Source organism: Bombyx mori, chromosome 16 (genome assembly GCF_030269925.1).
Source record: "Bombyx mori chromosome 16, ASM3026992v2".
In the NCBI taxonomy this organism is placed as follows: Eukaryota; Metazoa; Arthropoda; class Insecta; order Lepidoptera; family Bombycidae; genus Bombyx; species Bombyx mori.
In genome coordinates, this window is record NC_085122.1 from 1391906 (window position 1) to 1410261 (window position 18356).

Consider the following 18356-nt stretch of genomic DNA (forward strand, 5'->3'; position numbering starts at 1 on the left):
TTAACAAAAAAGCGAGTCAAATCATTCTGTGGGTAGGTTATAAAAACGGGCTTCGTTTTAATTTACAAATAATTTACAATAATTTACAAATTCTTCGACAGATGCCGTGATCGTGTGTAATGGCGTGTCGCTAGTGTGGCGACTGTGTCAGATCAACGAAAACCTGCAGACGAGTGCACAGCTGCTCTGCGCTTCATGGGACACGTGGCTGTTCTTGACCTGTAAGAGTTTGATTAAGGTTTCTCTTATCTTATACCTTTAAACGAGCAATTCTTGTATATATATGTAACCTCTATACGATTAATCCTTAAAGAGGTTAATATGTTATTTATATCATTCTTCTATAGATGACATAAATAGAATTTCGATTATTGAAATATTAGGACATTAGGCATATAAAGAGCATTTTTGCAATATTAAAATATAAAAAGATATAAAAATAATGGTGAAGCAATAGCTTTAAATGTTGTTTCTCTTTAAAAGAGCAACTCAATTGCTATGTATAGTTTTACAAAGCTAAACTATATTTTGATTTAAATTAATAAATACATTATATATATATATATAATCTGAATCTCGGAAACGGCTCCAACGATTTTCATAAAATTTAGTATACAGGGGATTTTGGGGGCGATAAATCGATCTAGCTACGATTTATTTTCAGAAAATGTTGTTTTATTCGTGTTTTCAATAATCAACTCTTCCCGACATCTATTGGCGAATAATAATATTATTTTTCTTAATTGAGGGCAACTAACCGCTTTAAAGACACAAAAAGATGGCGTTATCAAAAAAAAAACCAGGCAAAGCTCGGTCATCATCTAGTCACTACTACACTATGATTTAAAAAGACCTTATCCATTAGTAGGACATTCAAAAATCTTGATTATACTATTTATACTCTGTAACGAGTTAAAATTGACGTGGAATGCTGCAGAAACTATTAAGTAGAACTTCAAAACAGCCACCACTTGAATCATCATTTTATAGACCAATTTATCTATTTCAAAACTATTTAAAAAGCTATTAAGTTTTGCAGTAAGAGAAACAAGTTGAAATGGCAGCCATTTGCTTACATGGCCGGACGAGCTCACGGCCCACCTGGTTTTAAGTGGTTACCGGAGCCCATAGACATCTACAACGTAAATGCCACCGCCTACCTCGAGATATGAGTTCGAAGGTCTCAGTATAGTTACAAATTTTTCGTTTCCAGTGTTCCTGATCGAAGCGGCCCTGCGGATGATGGCCTCCGGACTCGCCGCGTACTTGGAGAGCGGCTGGAATGTCTTCGATCTCAGTGTTACGTTATTAGCATTGATGGGTGCGGTGTTGCTGTCGATCGCTCCTGGGCTATTCATCGTTGTAATATTTAGGCCTCTCAGGTGAGAACCGCTTTTTATTTCGCTCTAGATGGACTGAAGAATAGATTGCCTAGTATAAAGTGGCTATCAGAGCCCGATAACAGTTACTTTGAATCTGCAGTTCAACACGATAAGGTATGTCCTTACGGATCCATCAGATCCAATAACCTTTGCATTAGACATCTTCAGCTCTAACAGAGTAGGTTTAGGAACCCCGGTAACCGTACTCGTCGAACTCGACAAAGAGGTGGACGTGCAACCTAACCCATGCATCAGACCGCTGAGTTTCTCGCCGGATCTTCTCAGCGGGTCTCGATTCCGACCCGGGAGTAGATTCATTCGCGAAGAAATTACTCTTGCGTTGTAAGGTCTCCTTCGGGCGCTCGGGTAGATGTTAGCTAATACCACTCTTCCTGGCCGAGCCTTTGCTCGCCCATCTGTCCTGGTGAAATTGGAAAAGCCTCCGGGCCACAACGTCTTAGTTTTATCCTCTCGGATCCTTTTGAACTACTCTATATAGTTAGAAATTACAGGTCAAGCAACTGCCCTTGGAGTTCTACGAGGGACGCTCGGGCAGTAATTATCAAACCATTCCTTCCTAACCGAGCTTGCCCATCCGTCCTAGATTAGGCCCTAGTTCTCTAAAACAACAACGACTCTTCTATTCCTTAAAAATCCATTAATAAAACAAGGCAATTGTCACCGACAACCTTAACACATGATCTCGAAATCTTAATTGGATAACGAACGTTCCAACCTTCAAACCTTTCCCCCATTAGTACAAGTCATCAGTAGTAGTGTAGCTAGGTAGTACCCCCTAGCAATTTACGAAAGGTACCGTAAATTACCATCTGAACACCTGAGCAGTCACAGTAATTTTGGCCCATCTCAAGCCTGCACTCTTCGCTCAAGCGTCCGATCCCCTCCGAGGTCAGAACCCGGATGAGGTAGGGGGGTTACCGCTCATCTCAAACCTGTACCGAAAAATCCAGGGCTAACACAATCTATTTAACACAGGTTAATGCGTCTCTACAAGCTGAAGAAGCGGTACCGTGATGTCTTCGGAACTCTAGTGCTCCTGTCTCCCCTGATGTCATCGGCTGGCTGCGTGATGCTGGTCATGTACTACTTCTTCTCGATCATCGGGATGGAGCTCTTCGCTTCTTATCAACTAAAGAACTGTTGTGTGTGAGTGAAAATTATTATTATCACCATTACATACGTTAGGTGTAGGCCTAGAATAGCCACTCCTTCTCTTACCGCGTTTCTTATGAGATGACTAAGGGATTCACCAGAAAATGGTAGCAGCAGTCTCAAAGTACTTCGTCGATGTACCACCGAGATATCACCACCTCGCCACTATGACCCTATGTCAAGACATATCGCCCTCATAGACATGTCATCCTCAACAGGGTGGGTGGTGGAACTCACGTTTTGATGTCTTGATGTTATGATGTCAAATTAGGAGATCTGTGAGCTCTGTCAAACATCCATTCTCAATACGGAAGACGTAGTTATTTTCTTCGGTTTTCGCGAATCATAAACAAAATTAAAACTGATTCTGATATTATTTCCGACATTAAGAATGCTTTACAGTTTTCGGGGTTGCGATTGACTAGTGTTTTTATAACTTCGTGGTTTTAATTGTACAAAAAAACACTTACTTTACTGGTGGTAGGACCTCTTGAGTTCGCGCGGGTAGGTACCACCACCCCGCCTATTTCTGCCGTGAAGCAGTAATGCGTTTCGGTTTGAAGGGTGGGGCAGCCGTTGTAACTATACTGAGACCTTAGAACTTATTTCAAGTTGGGTGGTGCATTTACGTTGTAGTTGTCTATGGGCTCCAGTAGCCACTTAATACCAGGTGGGCTGTCAGCTCGTCCACCCATCTAAGCAATAATAAAAAAAACCATCGTTTAACTCAGTTAAGTACCCATGCAAGCACCCTTTGGTTTCAATGATATATCTGCCTACCCTCAGGAATACAACGGTGGAAGACTTCTACAAGTACTCGTCCAATAGCTCGACCGCCCTCGGCTACTATTACCTGAACAACTTCGAGAACCTAGTCACGAGTGGAGTCACGCTCTTCGAACTGACAGTTGTCAATAACTGGTTTATATTGATGAACGCGTATGCCAGTGTCGCGGGACAGTTCACCAGAATATATTTTATGGTAAGTACAGGTATCCGAACCCTTGAGGCTCAATTACAATGTAATCGGGCTGTTTGTTTAAAACTTGATCGGTTTATTCAGAAGGCCTTGAATGCCCGCATAGCCGTATTGCGACCATTAATCAAAATAAAAACCATCCTATGGCCTAACTTGGAACAAACACATATTAAAAAAAAAGAAGAAGTTAAAATCGGTTCAGTAGTTTATGTGTTCATCGCGGACAAACAACGTGACACGTAATTTATATATACATTACATTACGTGATGTAGGTATAATCTTTCATCTGTTAGATGTCCATTTATTCATCCATTGCGTTCGACAGATGTCTTTTTTTATTGCTTAGATGGGTGGACGAGCTCACAGCCCACATGGTGTCAAGTGGTTACTGGAGCCCATAGACATCCACAACGTAAATGCGCCACCCACCTTGAGATATAAGTTCTAAGGTCTCAAGTATAGTTACAACGGCTGCCCCACCCTTCAAACCGAAACGCATTACTGCTTCACGGTAGAAATAGGCAGGGTGGTGGTACCTACCCGCGCGGACTCACAAGAGGTCCTATCACCAGTAATTACGCAAATTATAATTTTGCGGGTTTCATTTTTATTACACGATGTCGCTAGTCGCGTGCTGATAGGTTACTTAGTAAGGACGGTTTCAGGTGTTCTATCTGTTCACGATGGTGGTGTTGACCATCGTGGTGGCGAGCGTACTGGAGGCATTCCGATTCAGGATACAGTACAAGAGGAGCACAACTAAGAGAGACGGTGAGAATATTTTTTTTTACTGCTTAAATGGTTGGACGAGCTCACAGCCCACCTGGTGTTAAGTGGTTACTGGAGGCCATAGACATCTACAACCGTAAATGCGCCACCCACCTTGAGATGGTCTCAGTATAGTTACAACGGCTGCCCCACCCTTCAAACCGAAACGCATTACTGCTACACGGCAGAAATAGCCAGGGTGGTGGTACCTACCCGTGCGGACTCTCAAGAGGTCCTACCACCAGTAATTCCTCTCCGAGCATTCTCTTGGGTTTCGGCGACCGGCGGTCTGTTTTGTGCTTATCGCATTGCTGCTGTCCACAAGCCACTCTGATCACTTTCGTTAGTGACATCAGTAAGCATAAGGCCGGGTAGTTTCAAATTGACCAAGGTTTTGGATAACGCCACGATATTTTGCGTTTAAGCCCTTTTTAATACGCTTTTATTAGCTTCAGATGTATGTATGTGTGTTTGTAACGGAATCTTTGAACATGATTTTGACCACCTTCAAAACGTCGGATTAACTCGAAATCTGGTATACTTATTAAGGACCGATGACAATTCAATATTAAAAAAAATAATGAAAAGAAATATATTGAAAAAATTGAAATTCAACTAAAAAAAAGAAAATAAATAATAGTTTAAAAAAACTAACAAAATACGCTTTTATAGAAAATCCAACTAAAAAATACAAAATAAATTTTAATAAATTTGAATTAAAAATAGTGTAAAAAAATGATTTTTTGTATTTTGTATTTTGAAAAAAAGCGTGCAGTGCTTTTCAAGATATTATCAAAATAACCCTTCTACTCATATCTGTTCATAAAATATTTATAACTACTGATACCATGCACCCCACGCTTATTTTTACATTAAAATCATTTTTAATTTAAATTTTATTTTCTATTTTTTAGTTAGATGTTCTATGAAAGCGTACATATTTTGTTAGTTTTTTAAACTATTATTTATTGTTTTATTGGTTTGTTCGGTGGACGAGTCCACAGTTCCATTACGGTTTGTTTATTTATTATCAGAGGAGAAACTCCTGCACGAGGAGGTGCACACGAGCTGGGAGGAAGCCCAGAGACTCGGCGCTGCCGGTACCCTGGCTGACACTCTGCGCCAACACCTGCCCCCCGGCGTATGTATAAACACTTTTAGGTTACAGGTTACATAAGATACGAAATTCATTGGGTGTTTGTCTGTGCGCCTGTACAACAAAATCCCACAAGATGTTCAGAACCTATAGAGTAACTAATACTACTAACATCATTACAGTATGTGACCAGGCACTTACTATGAGAACAGCTAAATAAATAAATAAAAAAAATTATAATAATGAAACTTCCACAAAAAATAGAGCAAACTTTATTATTTTAACTATTTTATCTGTTGTTCTATTGCAGTGTGTATCTGTTGTTAAGTGTCGCGAGTGCTCACGGGCGTTCACGTTGCCGTGTTCAGTGAGCACCTTTCCAATAGGCAGCAGCCAAGGCTCTTATGCGACGATGACTACTTCTCAATGCTTTAAGCGTCAAGCCTCATAAGTGAAAACTCATAGCCTTTTTTTTAAATTCCAGGTCGAGGTTACCTTTATAGGTTCGAGACCTCGTACCAAAGAGGTCCTGCAGCGGAGGATGTATCAGTCGGAGATTCAGAAGTGGCTGGCCGAAGAAGACGAAAATGAGGGTAGGCTATCGCTTGAATCATAAGCCGAATGTAGCAGCGTAATAATGATGTCGGTAAAAGTTCCCCACAGACACAGCCCACTGAGTTTCTCGCTGGTTCTTCTCAGTGGGTCGCATTTCCGATCCGGTGGTAGATTCTGCGAAGCACGGCTCTTGTTAGGCTCAGTGTTAGGAACACTCCGGTTTGAGCCCCGTGAGCTCACCTAAACGTCAAGGATAAGCTGAAATAGCCTCTCAAGGCTATCAGCACAGGTAGAAAAAAAAGGCACATAATACCTTCATTCAATGTAAAAAAAACTCAAAAATCTTAAAAATGGTACTTAACCCCTTTATCCACTATACTCAATTATGTGATTTTTTTTATTGCTTAGATGGGTAGACGAGCTCACAGCCCACCTGGTGTTAAGTGGTTACTGGAGCCCATAGACATCTACAACGTAAATGCGCCACCCATCTTGAGATATAAGCTCTAAGGTGTCAAGTATAGTTACAACGGCTGCCCCACCCTTCAAACCGAAACGCATTACTGCTTCACGGCAGAAATAGGCAGGGTGTTGGTGCCTACCCGCGCGGACTCACAAGAGGTCCTACCACCAGTATAACGAGAATAATATAGAAATCTATGAACAGGCGTGCCTCCATCGACAACCATAACGTCAAGCGAGGATCCTCTGTCGCCGCCCCTCATCCACCAGCCTGACTCCGAGGACAATCACCAGCCCAGGCCGGCGTACCAATTGTAGAACATGATTCATATCGCGTTATACCACAGACTAATGTTTCTGTGGGACGCGATCAAAGACTTGTGATTATCTGTGGGCAAGTGCAGTGCGACCTCATTGGTCGAAATTTAAAAACAAATGGCAACTAATTTAGAAAAAAGCGGAAAGAAAATGCATGCAGATAAAATTATTTTAGTTCTACAAGCTAAGATATTTTTAGTAAAGAAATTAATAAATGCTGCTATTAATTGTTATTTTTAAGCTAATTTAAAATGAAATATTATGTAAATAAATAATTTTAGTCTTAGGTGACATGGAGCAGTATTTTTTGCTTTAATTTTTTAAGTTTTTATTTTTATTTATTCCTTAATATTTTGTAAACAATTGACCTCGTGATATAGGTACATAATAGATGAATTGTTTATTATTTATGATTTGTTAATTTTGTTATTTTTAAGATATCGTTTAAATATAACTGTCTCATGGGCCGCTGGAAATTGAACTTACTCTTCTGTTTTAGATAATATCTTTTACGTTTAAATTATTAGCGAAAAATCAATTCCAAATTCAATTTAATATTCATATTACTTGTTATTCATATTATTCATTATACATCATTCATCAATTGCCATATTGAAAAAAAAAGGAAGAAAAGTTGTGTTTCTTTCTTCCTTATTTCTTAGTTGTCACGCCACGTTCGGAGGATATTTTTATACGTTAATGAATCTACATTGAAAGGCCTATATAATTCGCACGTGGATGGTTTTCCACAAAATGCGAACAGACAGCCAAATCTGAGCTCTGACATCAACACTGGCTGTGCAGCTTAGTTTTTTTAAGATAAGGGAAATATTAATCAAACAGCCTTAACTTTCCAGCCTTAAAATTATGAAATCGAAGCTGTCATGACTGGTCCAAAAGTCTTTAAATTAGATTTTTACATGATTTTTTTATTTATCAATGACGTATTCAGTTAATATTATTTATTACAATTAAAATACAACAGGAAACTATCACTGAATACTTGATGTTCAGATTAATTTTAACGGTATTATTACGTTGTAAATTGTGAAAACCAATCTATTACAAAGTACACAATAATATTATATTCTAATATAACAAATGTTGGCGGTAATAGATAAGGTTATGTAACGAACTTCAGTTCTCATTTTTATTGTTTGAGATTAAATATTGGACATCTAATATGGAGGGTAGAAATAGGGAGCACCATCTTGTATTTTTTTTTTATTTTTTTTTTTTTTATTGCTTAGATGTGTGGACGAGCTCACAGCCCACCTGGTATTAAGTGGTTACTGGAGCCCATAGACATCTACAACGTAAATGCGCCACACACCTTGAGATATAGTTCTAAGGTCTCAGTATAGTCACAGCGGCTGCCCCACCCTTCAAACCGAAACGCATTACTGCTTCACCACGGCAGAAATAGGCGGGGCGGTGGTACCTACCCGTGCGGACTCACAAGAGGTCCTACCACCAGTAATTACGCAAATTATAATTTTGCGGGTTTGATTTTTATTGCATGATGTTATTATTCCTTCACCGTGGAAGTCAATCGTGAACATTTTTTGAGTACGTATTTCATTAGAAAAATTGGTACCCGCCAGCGGGATTCGAACACCGGTGCATCGCTACACACGAATGCACCGGACGTCTTATCCTTTAGGCCACGACGACTTCAAATTGTCTGGGGGCTAGTTGAAAAAGTGTCGACCTGTAAACAGCAAGTTATTGTTGGAAGACTCACCGAAATGGCGCTAGTGTAGGAAATGGAAATGACATGAATATAGCAGTTTTAAACCGGGTTGAAAATTTTAATATTTTCCCTGATTTGTGTAGTAAAAAATATGAAGTATTTAAAATTTCAAGTATTTATTTTTATTACTATTTACGTTGGAAGTGTTTCTTTCCGTGTTAATTTAATACCCTATAATATCCAAAAAAAAAAAATTTTTTTATTAATAATATGTCTGGCCTTTTATGCTTTTGATGTCGAGAAATAATATTAATAAAATTACATTCATTTTAAATAAGTGTATTTGTTCAATGGCTTTTTTGCAATATTTTTATTGTGATTTCACAGGAACTAAAGTGGGTGGTGCATTTACGTTGTATATGTCTATGGGCTCCAGTAACCACTTAACACCAGGTGGGCTGTAAGCTCGTCCACCCATCTTAAGCAAAAAAAAAAATCCTCAATAGTTTGTGGCGCTGTTTTTAAAATCTTTCCACTTTCTACTGTGGCGCCATCTTTCTGCGAGTCCCTTTCAACGGACACTTTAATACACTGAATTGGTTGCTCTTTACTTCTATCCTCCTTAACACATAAATAAAATGATTGCCATAAAGCGTATGGCATGAAAAGGGCTTGACTCAATGATATTTTATATGTAAAAAAAAGCAGATATGTTTCAAGCGCACGTCAAGTGAAGACTCGAAAACAGGCCAATTGGGACGTTTCGTCTTTAGTCGCGTCTAAACAAATGCAATAATAATATAACAAGTGCAATCGTTCCAATTATAGCTATCTTTTTTACTCACGCGCTTTTCCCATCTTTTGTAATTTTCATTAATGCTACTTGTCAACATGTGTGTGCACTATATCGGTAGGTATGTAGATATATATGGCGCGATCAGATTTGAAGAGTCAGTTACTATGAAGATAACATATCTGTTGTATAAAAAATCATTGGCTTGACCGATATAAAATTGACACTTAAATAAAACCTTTTCCTAAGAGAAAATCATATTGAATCTTTTTTTGTTAACAACGATATATATTTTATATTTTTTGATAGCTTTTCTAAGAATAATTTCGGGTTTTTTAATATATTTTATTGCAGCTAATAGAAAAACAGATACAGTGATTGCTATGAATTTATCAGTAGACTCCGTAAAATACTGTATCAACTCGGTACATATCCAAACACGGAGATGGGTAGCGAAACTAATTGGTAACATTAACTTAGTAATTTCTTCAATGTTCACGAGTCGTAAACACAATCTATATATTAATACGTGAAGCAAAAACTTTGTATCCCTTTTTACGAAAATTGCGCGAAAGGAGTATGAAATTTTCCACACTTATAGAGAATATAGAGAAGAAGTGCACAATGCCAATATTTGTTTAAAATAATGCATAAAAGATACATTAAATCAATAAAGGAAACATTACACACACTACATACCACGTATTTGGCGCACACACGCATGCATACTATTTATTGTCAAACTTTTGTTCTTGACGTCTGTTGTCAAATTGAGAATAGAATATGGTTTGTCTTTGTTAATATTTTTTATAGTGTAGTCTTGGCGAAATTTGTGATTATAGAAGTATAAAATATAATCATAATAGTGTACAAACTTACAATTCCACTTAATTATAGTCGAATTTCGACTACTGCGGGACCTCTAGTTAAAAGTAGTTTTACAGTTAAATCTCACGTTTTTTTTTCTATGGTCATTGTATTATGTCCACGTTACGAACACTTTCCAGTATTCGAGTTGGTTACAAGTAGCTAAGACCACAAAAACGCGAGATTAGAAATCGTAAAAGTACTAAATCACTTATTACTGGCGATAGAACCTCTTGTGAGTCCGCACGGGTAGGTACCACCACCTCGCCTATTTCTAGTAATGCGTTTCGGTTTGAAGAGTGGGGCAGCCGTTGTAACTATACTGAGACCTTAGAACTTATATCTCAAGGTGGGTGGCGCATTTACGTTGTAGTTGTCTATGGGCTCCAGTGACCACTTAACACCAGGTGGGCTGTGGACGCGTCGTCTACCCATCTAAGCAATAAATAAATAAATAAACTTTAAATATTAACAAAATAAATATTAATAAAATATTAATAGATAAATATCAATAGAGGCGTGGGGTCGGTGACCTGTACCGCGGGAATAAATTCGTAATAGTTGACAGGTTTTTGAAATATGAATTTGATAAAGCTCTAAGTTTATTTTGTTGACGTCCAGAGAGACAGAGGACAATGATGACATCCTCCTTGAAGCAAGAGTTTGAAGTCTCGATTATAAAATAATAAAAATAAGTTTTAATTTCAGAACATAGAAATTACATAGACTTGTTAGTAGCACGCTTATATTTAAAATGTTAGTAAATCTAGGTTGGGATTGGAAACAGTGGTAACACGGCGGCTTAAAGCGTTGGTTGATCAAATATGTAAGCAGATGGCATGCTTATAAAATGGACTGCCTATTTTTTGTCATAACGCCTTCACCCAGAAGTCGAATGTTGTAGGTCCGCGCTCATACTTAAATAGTTTTCAAATGGAAATGCTTGAGTAATTCAATGAAGAACTTGCTAGCAGATAACTCTTGGATTTGTAAGTAGGATACACATTTTACCATATGTTTGTATGTATATACTTGATAGGTAATTCTTGCATCCACGACGTGTTTGAGTCGCTATAAGAAGCTTTGAGTGAGATTAAATAAGTTTAGTTAATGCGAGTGTGTACGTGATAAGTATTTAATTTGGTATAGTTGAAAGTTATAGTGTAGGCAGCGGCTTGGCTCTGCCCCTGGCATTGCTGAAGTCCATGGGCGACGGTAACCACTCACCATCAGGTGGGCCGTATGCTCGTCTGCCTACAAGGGCAATAAAAAAAATAAAAATAAAAATGAAAATTATATTTTTCTTCTTCGGTTTTTTTTAAAGTACTGTGTGGCAGTGGCTGTATCAGAAACATTTAACATTGAAAATAACTTAAACTATTTAATTTATGGCCTGATGCATGTGACAATAATGGCGTACATAACATTGGCAATTCATCGGCTCGAAGATGGAATACAATAATAATAATAAAAAAAAGAGAATACCTTTGAGATTTGAGATTCACTTCATACTTTGAGATTCAACCACAGATTTTCCCGAGTAATGCAAATAATTAAAACTACTTTTACTGTTTGTTTTCTCTATCGATTCGGTGGTAGCGTAAGAGACTGTTTTAGCTACGCCCAGACGGGTAGGTGAGCTCACGGGTTCAACCTGAAAGAATTTGCTAAAACTAGCCCTAGAGAGACTACTTCTATCACGAAAACTGTAAACTAAACTGGAAATAATTCTATGAAAGTAACAAACGCGAGATCAAAAACCGTAAAAGTAGGTTTAATTATTTAAAAAAAAAAATTGTTGTATTTAAATGGTATACTTTCAAAATTTTGTGAATTTGCCACACTACATATAAGCTATCAGCGCAAAAGTGGCCTAATCCACAATTTTTCATAATCATGTTTATAATTATGTATATTGCAATTTATTTAAAATATCATAATTTTGATGCAAAACCGGCCTATCCATAGTTTCATCCATAGACAACAGATGGCTTTGTAAATTATTTTTGGGCGTATTTTTTTTTTTGCCTACTCAAATTTAAATTCATAAAAACTTAAACCTCATTTCTCCATAATAACTATGGTAAGCTTAGGCCACTTTTGCTCTCAAATATATTAAGTGTATAATCTATGGCGCTGACGGCCTCATATATGAGTCGACTATTATCAAAGCCGGCAATGTGACTTTTGGACAATTATTGGTAAATCAGAAAAACGAATTATTGACTTTGTATTCCATTGGCAGTCACAAAACTCTTCTGAACGACATCTTAGATAAATAACAGGTTAAGTATTGACCTTTATTTAATGCAGGTTTTGAACCGTATTCTTTGAAGGAGACGATTATATTCAAATCAATCTGTATTGACATATCAATAACATTTTTTTTGTCCAAATGCACAGATTGCCACCTTTGATAATAGACGACTCATATACAATACGTGTCAGTATTATGTTTTATTATACGATTTTATTTTCTAAACAACTTATGATTTGTTCATTAAAATAATGAATGTTGCATTTTTATTTCTGAGTTTATTTTTATTATAAATAGTTTATGTGTGTATAAAAAAAAACGAAAAAAAAACTTATCTTTATCATTAGGTTAATGGTAATAACGATAAACAAACTACACGGCTCATCTGGTGTATAGTTCTTACCGGAGCCTAGTGACTTCACGAAATGCCTTGAGGCTTGAGGTTGTAGTCTCAACTGTATAGTATAACGGTTGTCTCATCCTTCAAACTGGAACCCGTTACGGCTTGGTGTTAAAACTAACTAAGACGGTTGGCAGATGTCGGCACATAGTTTAAGGAGTAACATAAGCGGCTTCAATTTTGTTAAATTCCACGCGGACGAAGTCGCGGGCACAGCTGGTATACGATAATACGATTTTTATTTTTTGCCTAAATGTGTGGACGAGCTCACAGCCCACCTGGTGTTAAGTGGTTACTGGAGCCCATAGACATCTACAACGTAAATGCGCCACCCACCTTGAGATATAAGTTCTAAGGGCTCAGTATAGTTACAACGGCTGCCCCACCCTTCAAACCGAAACTCACACTGGACTGCGGACTCACAAGAGGTCCTACCACCGGTATGTTCATATTCTTCGTGTAGGTATGTGTACTACATTTCGTATGTGTGTTTCCTGTGCTCATTACAAAAAACTGCCGGTAGGATCCGATGAATTTGAAAGCATATTGCATTGTGATGATGTTCTACAAAAAAATGTAAATATTTATTTAATATTTTACATACATGCGTATGTATGTTAAGAATTAAAAAAAAAACGGTGCTTCTGCTTTATTAGTAAAGATTAAGGCATTAAAGACTATTCAGCCTTATTAATATTTATGAAAGTAAATTAATTATTATCATAACAATAAACTCTTCGCGTAAGAATTTTGGCTAATTAAAACTAATGTAATAATATTGTTACAACAATCAAACTGGATTTAAATAATAATTTAGTTGTTTTTAAACTATGTCACAGTCGAAAACGTCAACTTTTTGGTGGGAACATAAAATTATAAGTGAATTGTTTTGAACATAAAATTGTGAGTTATTTTTCTTTGCCAATTTATTCATTATTTAGATTTAGCTGAATTCTTTAAATGATTATTATTTGTCAAAATGCAGCATAGCAAAATGTAAGAAAATCAATAGACGTGTCTTATTTCAGAACATTTATTAGGCACAAGTTACAGATAATTCATACATACACCGAAAGCCTTCGGCTTGAAGGATGGGGCAGCCGTTGTAATTATACTGAGACCTTAGAACTCTTTTTTTAATGTTTTTATTGCTTAGATGGTTGGACGAGCTCACGGCCCACCTGATGTTAAGTGGTTACCGGAGCCCATAGAGCAATGTCATTGTAGACTTTACGTCTACAATGTCTATGGGTCATATCCACCTTGAGACATAAGTTATAAGGGTCTCACTTCTAACAGCACAACAGCTGCCCCGCCCTTCAAACCGAAACGCATTACTGCTTCACGGCAGAAATAGGCATGCTGGTGGTACCACCCGCGCGGTCTCACAAGAGGTCCTACCATCAATAATTACGGAAATTATAATTTTGCGGGTTTGATTTTTATCATGAATATTTGTTAAGTAGATACGTATTTCATTAGAAAAACTGGTACCTGCCGGCGGGATTCGAACACCGGTGCATCGTTACATACGAATGCACCGGACGGTCTATCCTTTAGGCCACGACGACTACAAGCCACCAAACTCACTATTTCCGTCACTAAACAGACAAAAGACTTTAAGTCTCAATCTCATAACATAATTGGAACTTGACCTAATGTTTTAACGTGTCTATGGACTCTGATTCACATAACACCGGGTGAGTTATGACTAACGTGACCATTTTTTTTTTGTCAAAGCGGGACATCTGCGGAATTATATAATGATAAAAAGTATTTAGTGTTTTACAAGTATTTTCTTAAAGAAGACACACACTTAACACAAAAAAATCAAAAAACTGAACACAAAATAGTTTGTACTATTGTAATAGTCTGTACCTCTTTTGTTAAATTAGCCCATTTAAACACTTTTAGCTCTATGTTGAATTGAAAAATAAATTTATCATTTGGTCTGTTTGCGAAAGCGGAACTATGTCCACCCAACTGGGGATTGCGGAACAGAATGCCCGAAAGCGGGACTGTCCCGCCCAAATCGGGACGTACGGTCACATTAGTTATGACCTCTCTCAATAAATAAATAAGAAAACAACTGAATGAACGACTGAAAGAGATTACTAGGAAACATTCGAATAAATAAACTCTGTGATGAGAATCAAAAAGTATCTGTATGCATTAACTAGAAAGTCATATAGATGTAATTATTTTAACATTATTTTAAGCAATGCTACTGTGCAATATTGTTTTTCGTTTAAATCAATGACTGTGTAGTATTACGCTATGTAAATATTCTTGTGTGTGTAGCTAAGAAGATTCTCTTACGTATTTGTAGGAAAAACTGATATTATGATAATTAGAGTCAATGCTTTAGGATAGTTGGCGCTTACTGTTTTGTAGACCACGAAGTCTTGCATTAGGAAAGTTTTAATGAATTAAAAAAAAGCTAAGCGTTATGTTATAAAAATAGAATAGTACGCGCGAACCTGATTTTTGAAAAAATACAGTAATTCCCCCTATAACATGGTATATTGGTTCCGCGTTATAGGAAACGTGTTGTAAGGAGTATACTCGTATAACGCGATGGCAAGACCCCATATAGCGCGTTATGTACAACTACAAATATCATACAATATAAACAATTTAATAAATTAATTATATTTTATTGTACACAATTGACACAATGTACAGAGGTACACGAAATTAATTATGAACGGTACAAAATATTATAAATTTCACAGTGCAGCATTATAACGTGTGAAATCCCCGCGTTATATGGGGGCGTACCCGTGTTATACGAGGGACTGAAATCGCGTAATATGAAAATGCGTTATAAGAATATCGTGTTATACATATATATATACCCATACTGTATTTATTATAACGCTGTGTACATAATTATATGATATCATTTTCTATAGTACCAAAATGAATACGTTATATAGTACACATTGTGTTATATATGTTTATTTACAATATGTATTATGTAAAATCTTGCTGATAATGTTTTATTTTTTATTTTATTTTTATTGCCCTTGTAGGCAGACGAGCATACGGCCCACCTGATGGTGAGTGGTTACCGTCGCCCATGGACTTCAGTAATGCCAGGGGCAGAGGCAAGCCGCTGCCTACTGTTTAATTTACCGTGATAATGTATCCATTTAAATTTGTCTTGTCTATTTTTAATGAATGCGATCTAGTATTAAGAAAAGCAGGGTTATGAAACGCACGGAACGAGAATTAATTAGTAAATGTGTATGTAGTATTAACGAGATGGTTTTACTAATATTTTCCTAATCTTATATATATAAAAATGAATTGCTGTTCGTTAGTCTCACCATAACACGAGAACGGCTGGACACGGATTTGGGTAATTTTGGTCTTGACTTATTTGTGGAAGTCCAGAGAAGGTTCAAAAGGTAGATAAATATGAAAATGCTCGGAATTAAATAAAAATAACAAATTTGTTTTTCCTTTGATGTGTCCCCCGTGGGACGGATTCCTTTTGTTTGTTTTAAGTTTATTTTATACAAAAGCTTAGGTCTTTTATTTATCGATTGAGGCACTACGAAGTCTGCCGGGTCATCTAGTAGTTGATATTTATAATAATGTTTGTGTAAAAATGTTATTATGTAAAAATAATTATTGAAAGTTTCATACTACGTACGTTTCTTTGAAATATTCCATATTATATTTTTATAGCTAATGTATAATTTAAGAAATGCCCTAACTCTTACCTTTCTCAATGAGTGTATAATAATTCCGAATCCTTTGGCAGATTCGTTCCAAAATACATTTAGTGACACACTTAGGAAAATATGTGTAACTTTGAAAATGTTGAAAAAATACATAAAAAAATTCGTCACTAGAAATTAGCGCACGTTAGAAGATTATTAAGTTGGTTCCAGCAAAAGTATTTCAATACAACACTAACATAAAACGTAAGTATAAAGATGTCTTTGAGTGTTAAAAATATTAATATCTCTTTCTCTCTCTCTCTCTCTCTCTCTCTTCAATCGGTCTCTCATTGCAGCAATGCGGATCGTGACTCCGTTTGATTCCGTCAACCAGCTGTCTCCATAGATCCCGTACTGTGTGCTTCGTGCGAGTTTCATAACGTTGTCGATAGCGTAAAAGTTAACCCAATTTTGTATGCAGTTGGAACAGCGCCCCTAGCGGCAAACGTAGGCAAACGATCCCATTCCATACAAATATGAGTTAACTTTTACGTTATCGAGAACGTTAAAAAACTCGCACTAAGCACCCTGTAGCTTGGTGGAGTGCGTCGCTGACAGGTAATTTTAGTTCGTCCACTATTTGGTCCGACCATCGTTTGGGACCCCTACACCTAGGCCTTTTAAAAAAAAAATTAATATAGGATCATAAAAAATATACGCCTAACCTAAAAAAATCATGAGGCTGTTTTTTCGCTTTAGATTAAACCACTTTTACCAACTGAAAAGTCGCCATAATCAAAACCTGTTTCATTTATTATTTATACATTAGATCCGGTTACATGTTGGGCACTCCGGATCCTAACCTAAATAGACTATACATAAAATGACCGTAAAATTTTCTTTTAATTTGTATGTAGACTCCCAATTATTTTTATTCATTTCAATCAAATCTCGTTTGGTTTAATTAATTATATTTAAATGGTATAATAGCCGGCAAACTTCTTGAGCATTTGTTGACGTAGTGGGGGTAAGTTTGCGCATGGTACACTCACGTGCAAAAACATTATTAACTCTGCGTCATAATGCAATTAAATTATTAAAATCAACATATGTATTTATTTATATATTTATGAGAACATCAACAAAAAATATAGGTTAATAATTGTAATAATTTAATCTTGGGGTAAAATAGATATTCCTTCTATTAAATCAAAACTAGAGCTGTTGCCCGGTCTTGGTTCAGTTGAAGCGAAGCTGGTATTTGTAATTTTTTTTTTCTTTATCATAATCTTAACCATCATCATCACTGTTTTTATCACCCGAGTTGCTATCATCGTGATGAGTCGACATAGGGAGCATCGGTGTAGTTTACAACTCGGTCGGTTCGGTCTACTTTTTTGTCTATAATTAATTATTTTTTTAAGATATTCGATTCGTAGTAATCGAATGTAACTTTTTTCAATTACCAGCTTCCGATTATTTTCTGTTTTTTTCCATCTGAAGCCTAGCTCTTTCATAATTCGTCGTAAACTTCATACGGAGCCATTAAAATTAATATCTTCTTTAAATTTTTCGAAGCCTTTCTACGGTACGGAGTTTCGCTGCTTGTTATGTAGTTATTATGATTACATCTTTTTATTACAGATTGAACGAAACTATCCATTCCGGTAACTTTCTTCTTCCCTGATCTTTTCTTACCCGGAGTCCGAAACACGGCGAGCAAGCCAGAGCCTTTAGCTTCGTTAATAATGCACCTAACAGTACTCACGGATGTTTTTGTTGCTTCCGAAGTCTGTTTTACTTTTTCCATATCATTCTTCCCCTGTTTTATAATGAAGCAATATACGTCGTAAACAATTTTTCTACCCTTTCTTTTGAATACTACACCAGTGTGTCGCGGCATAGTGTATTTTTTATAAAAAATCAACAAACACTCAACAA

At 36.6% G+C, this 18356-nt stretch overlaps 1 protein-coding gene across 4 annotated transcripts in view; it reads left to right on the forward strand.

Annotated features, from left to right (window-relative positions):
- LOC101739181 (two pore calcium channel protein 1) overlaps positions 1 to 12613 on the forward strand; it is a 34303-nt gene extending 21690 nt beyond the window's left edge. For all 4 annotated transcript variants that reach the window (XM_004928932.5, XM_038016601.2, XM_038016599.2 and 1 more), the window contains exons 10-17: positions 102 to 221; positions 1214 to 1382; positions 2379 to 2549; positions 3342 to 3537; positions 4201 to 4306; positions 5338 to 5444; positions 5884 to 5992; positions 6622 to 12613. In XM_004928932.5, the coding sequence (XP_004928989.3) occupies positions 102 to 221; positions 1214 to 1382; positions 2379 to 2549; positions 3342 to 3537; positions 4201 to 4306; positions 5338 to 5444; positions 5884 to 5992; positions 6622 to 6734 (1091 nt within the window). In that variant the 3' untranslated portion in view covers positions 6735 to 12613. The remainder of the gene's footprint in view (positions 1 to 101; positions 222 to 1213; positions 1383 to 2378; positions 2550 to 3341; positions 3538 to 4200; positions 4307 to 5337; positions 5445 to 5883; positions 5993 to 6621) is intronic.
- The last annotated feature ends 5743 nt before the right edge of the window (positions 12614 to 18356 follow it).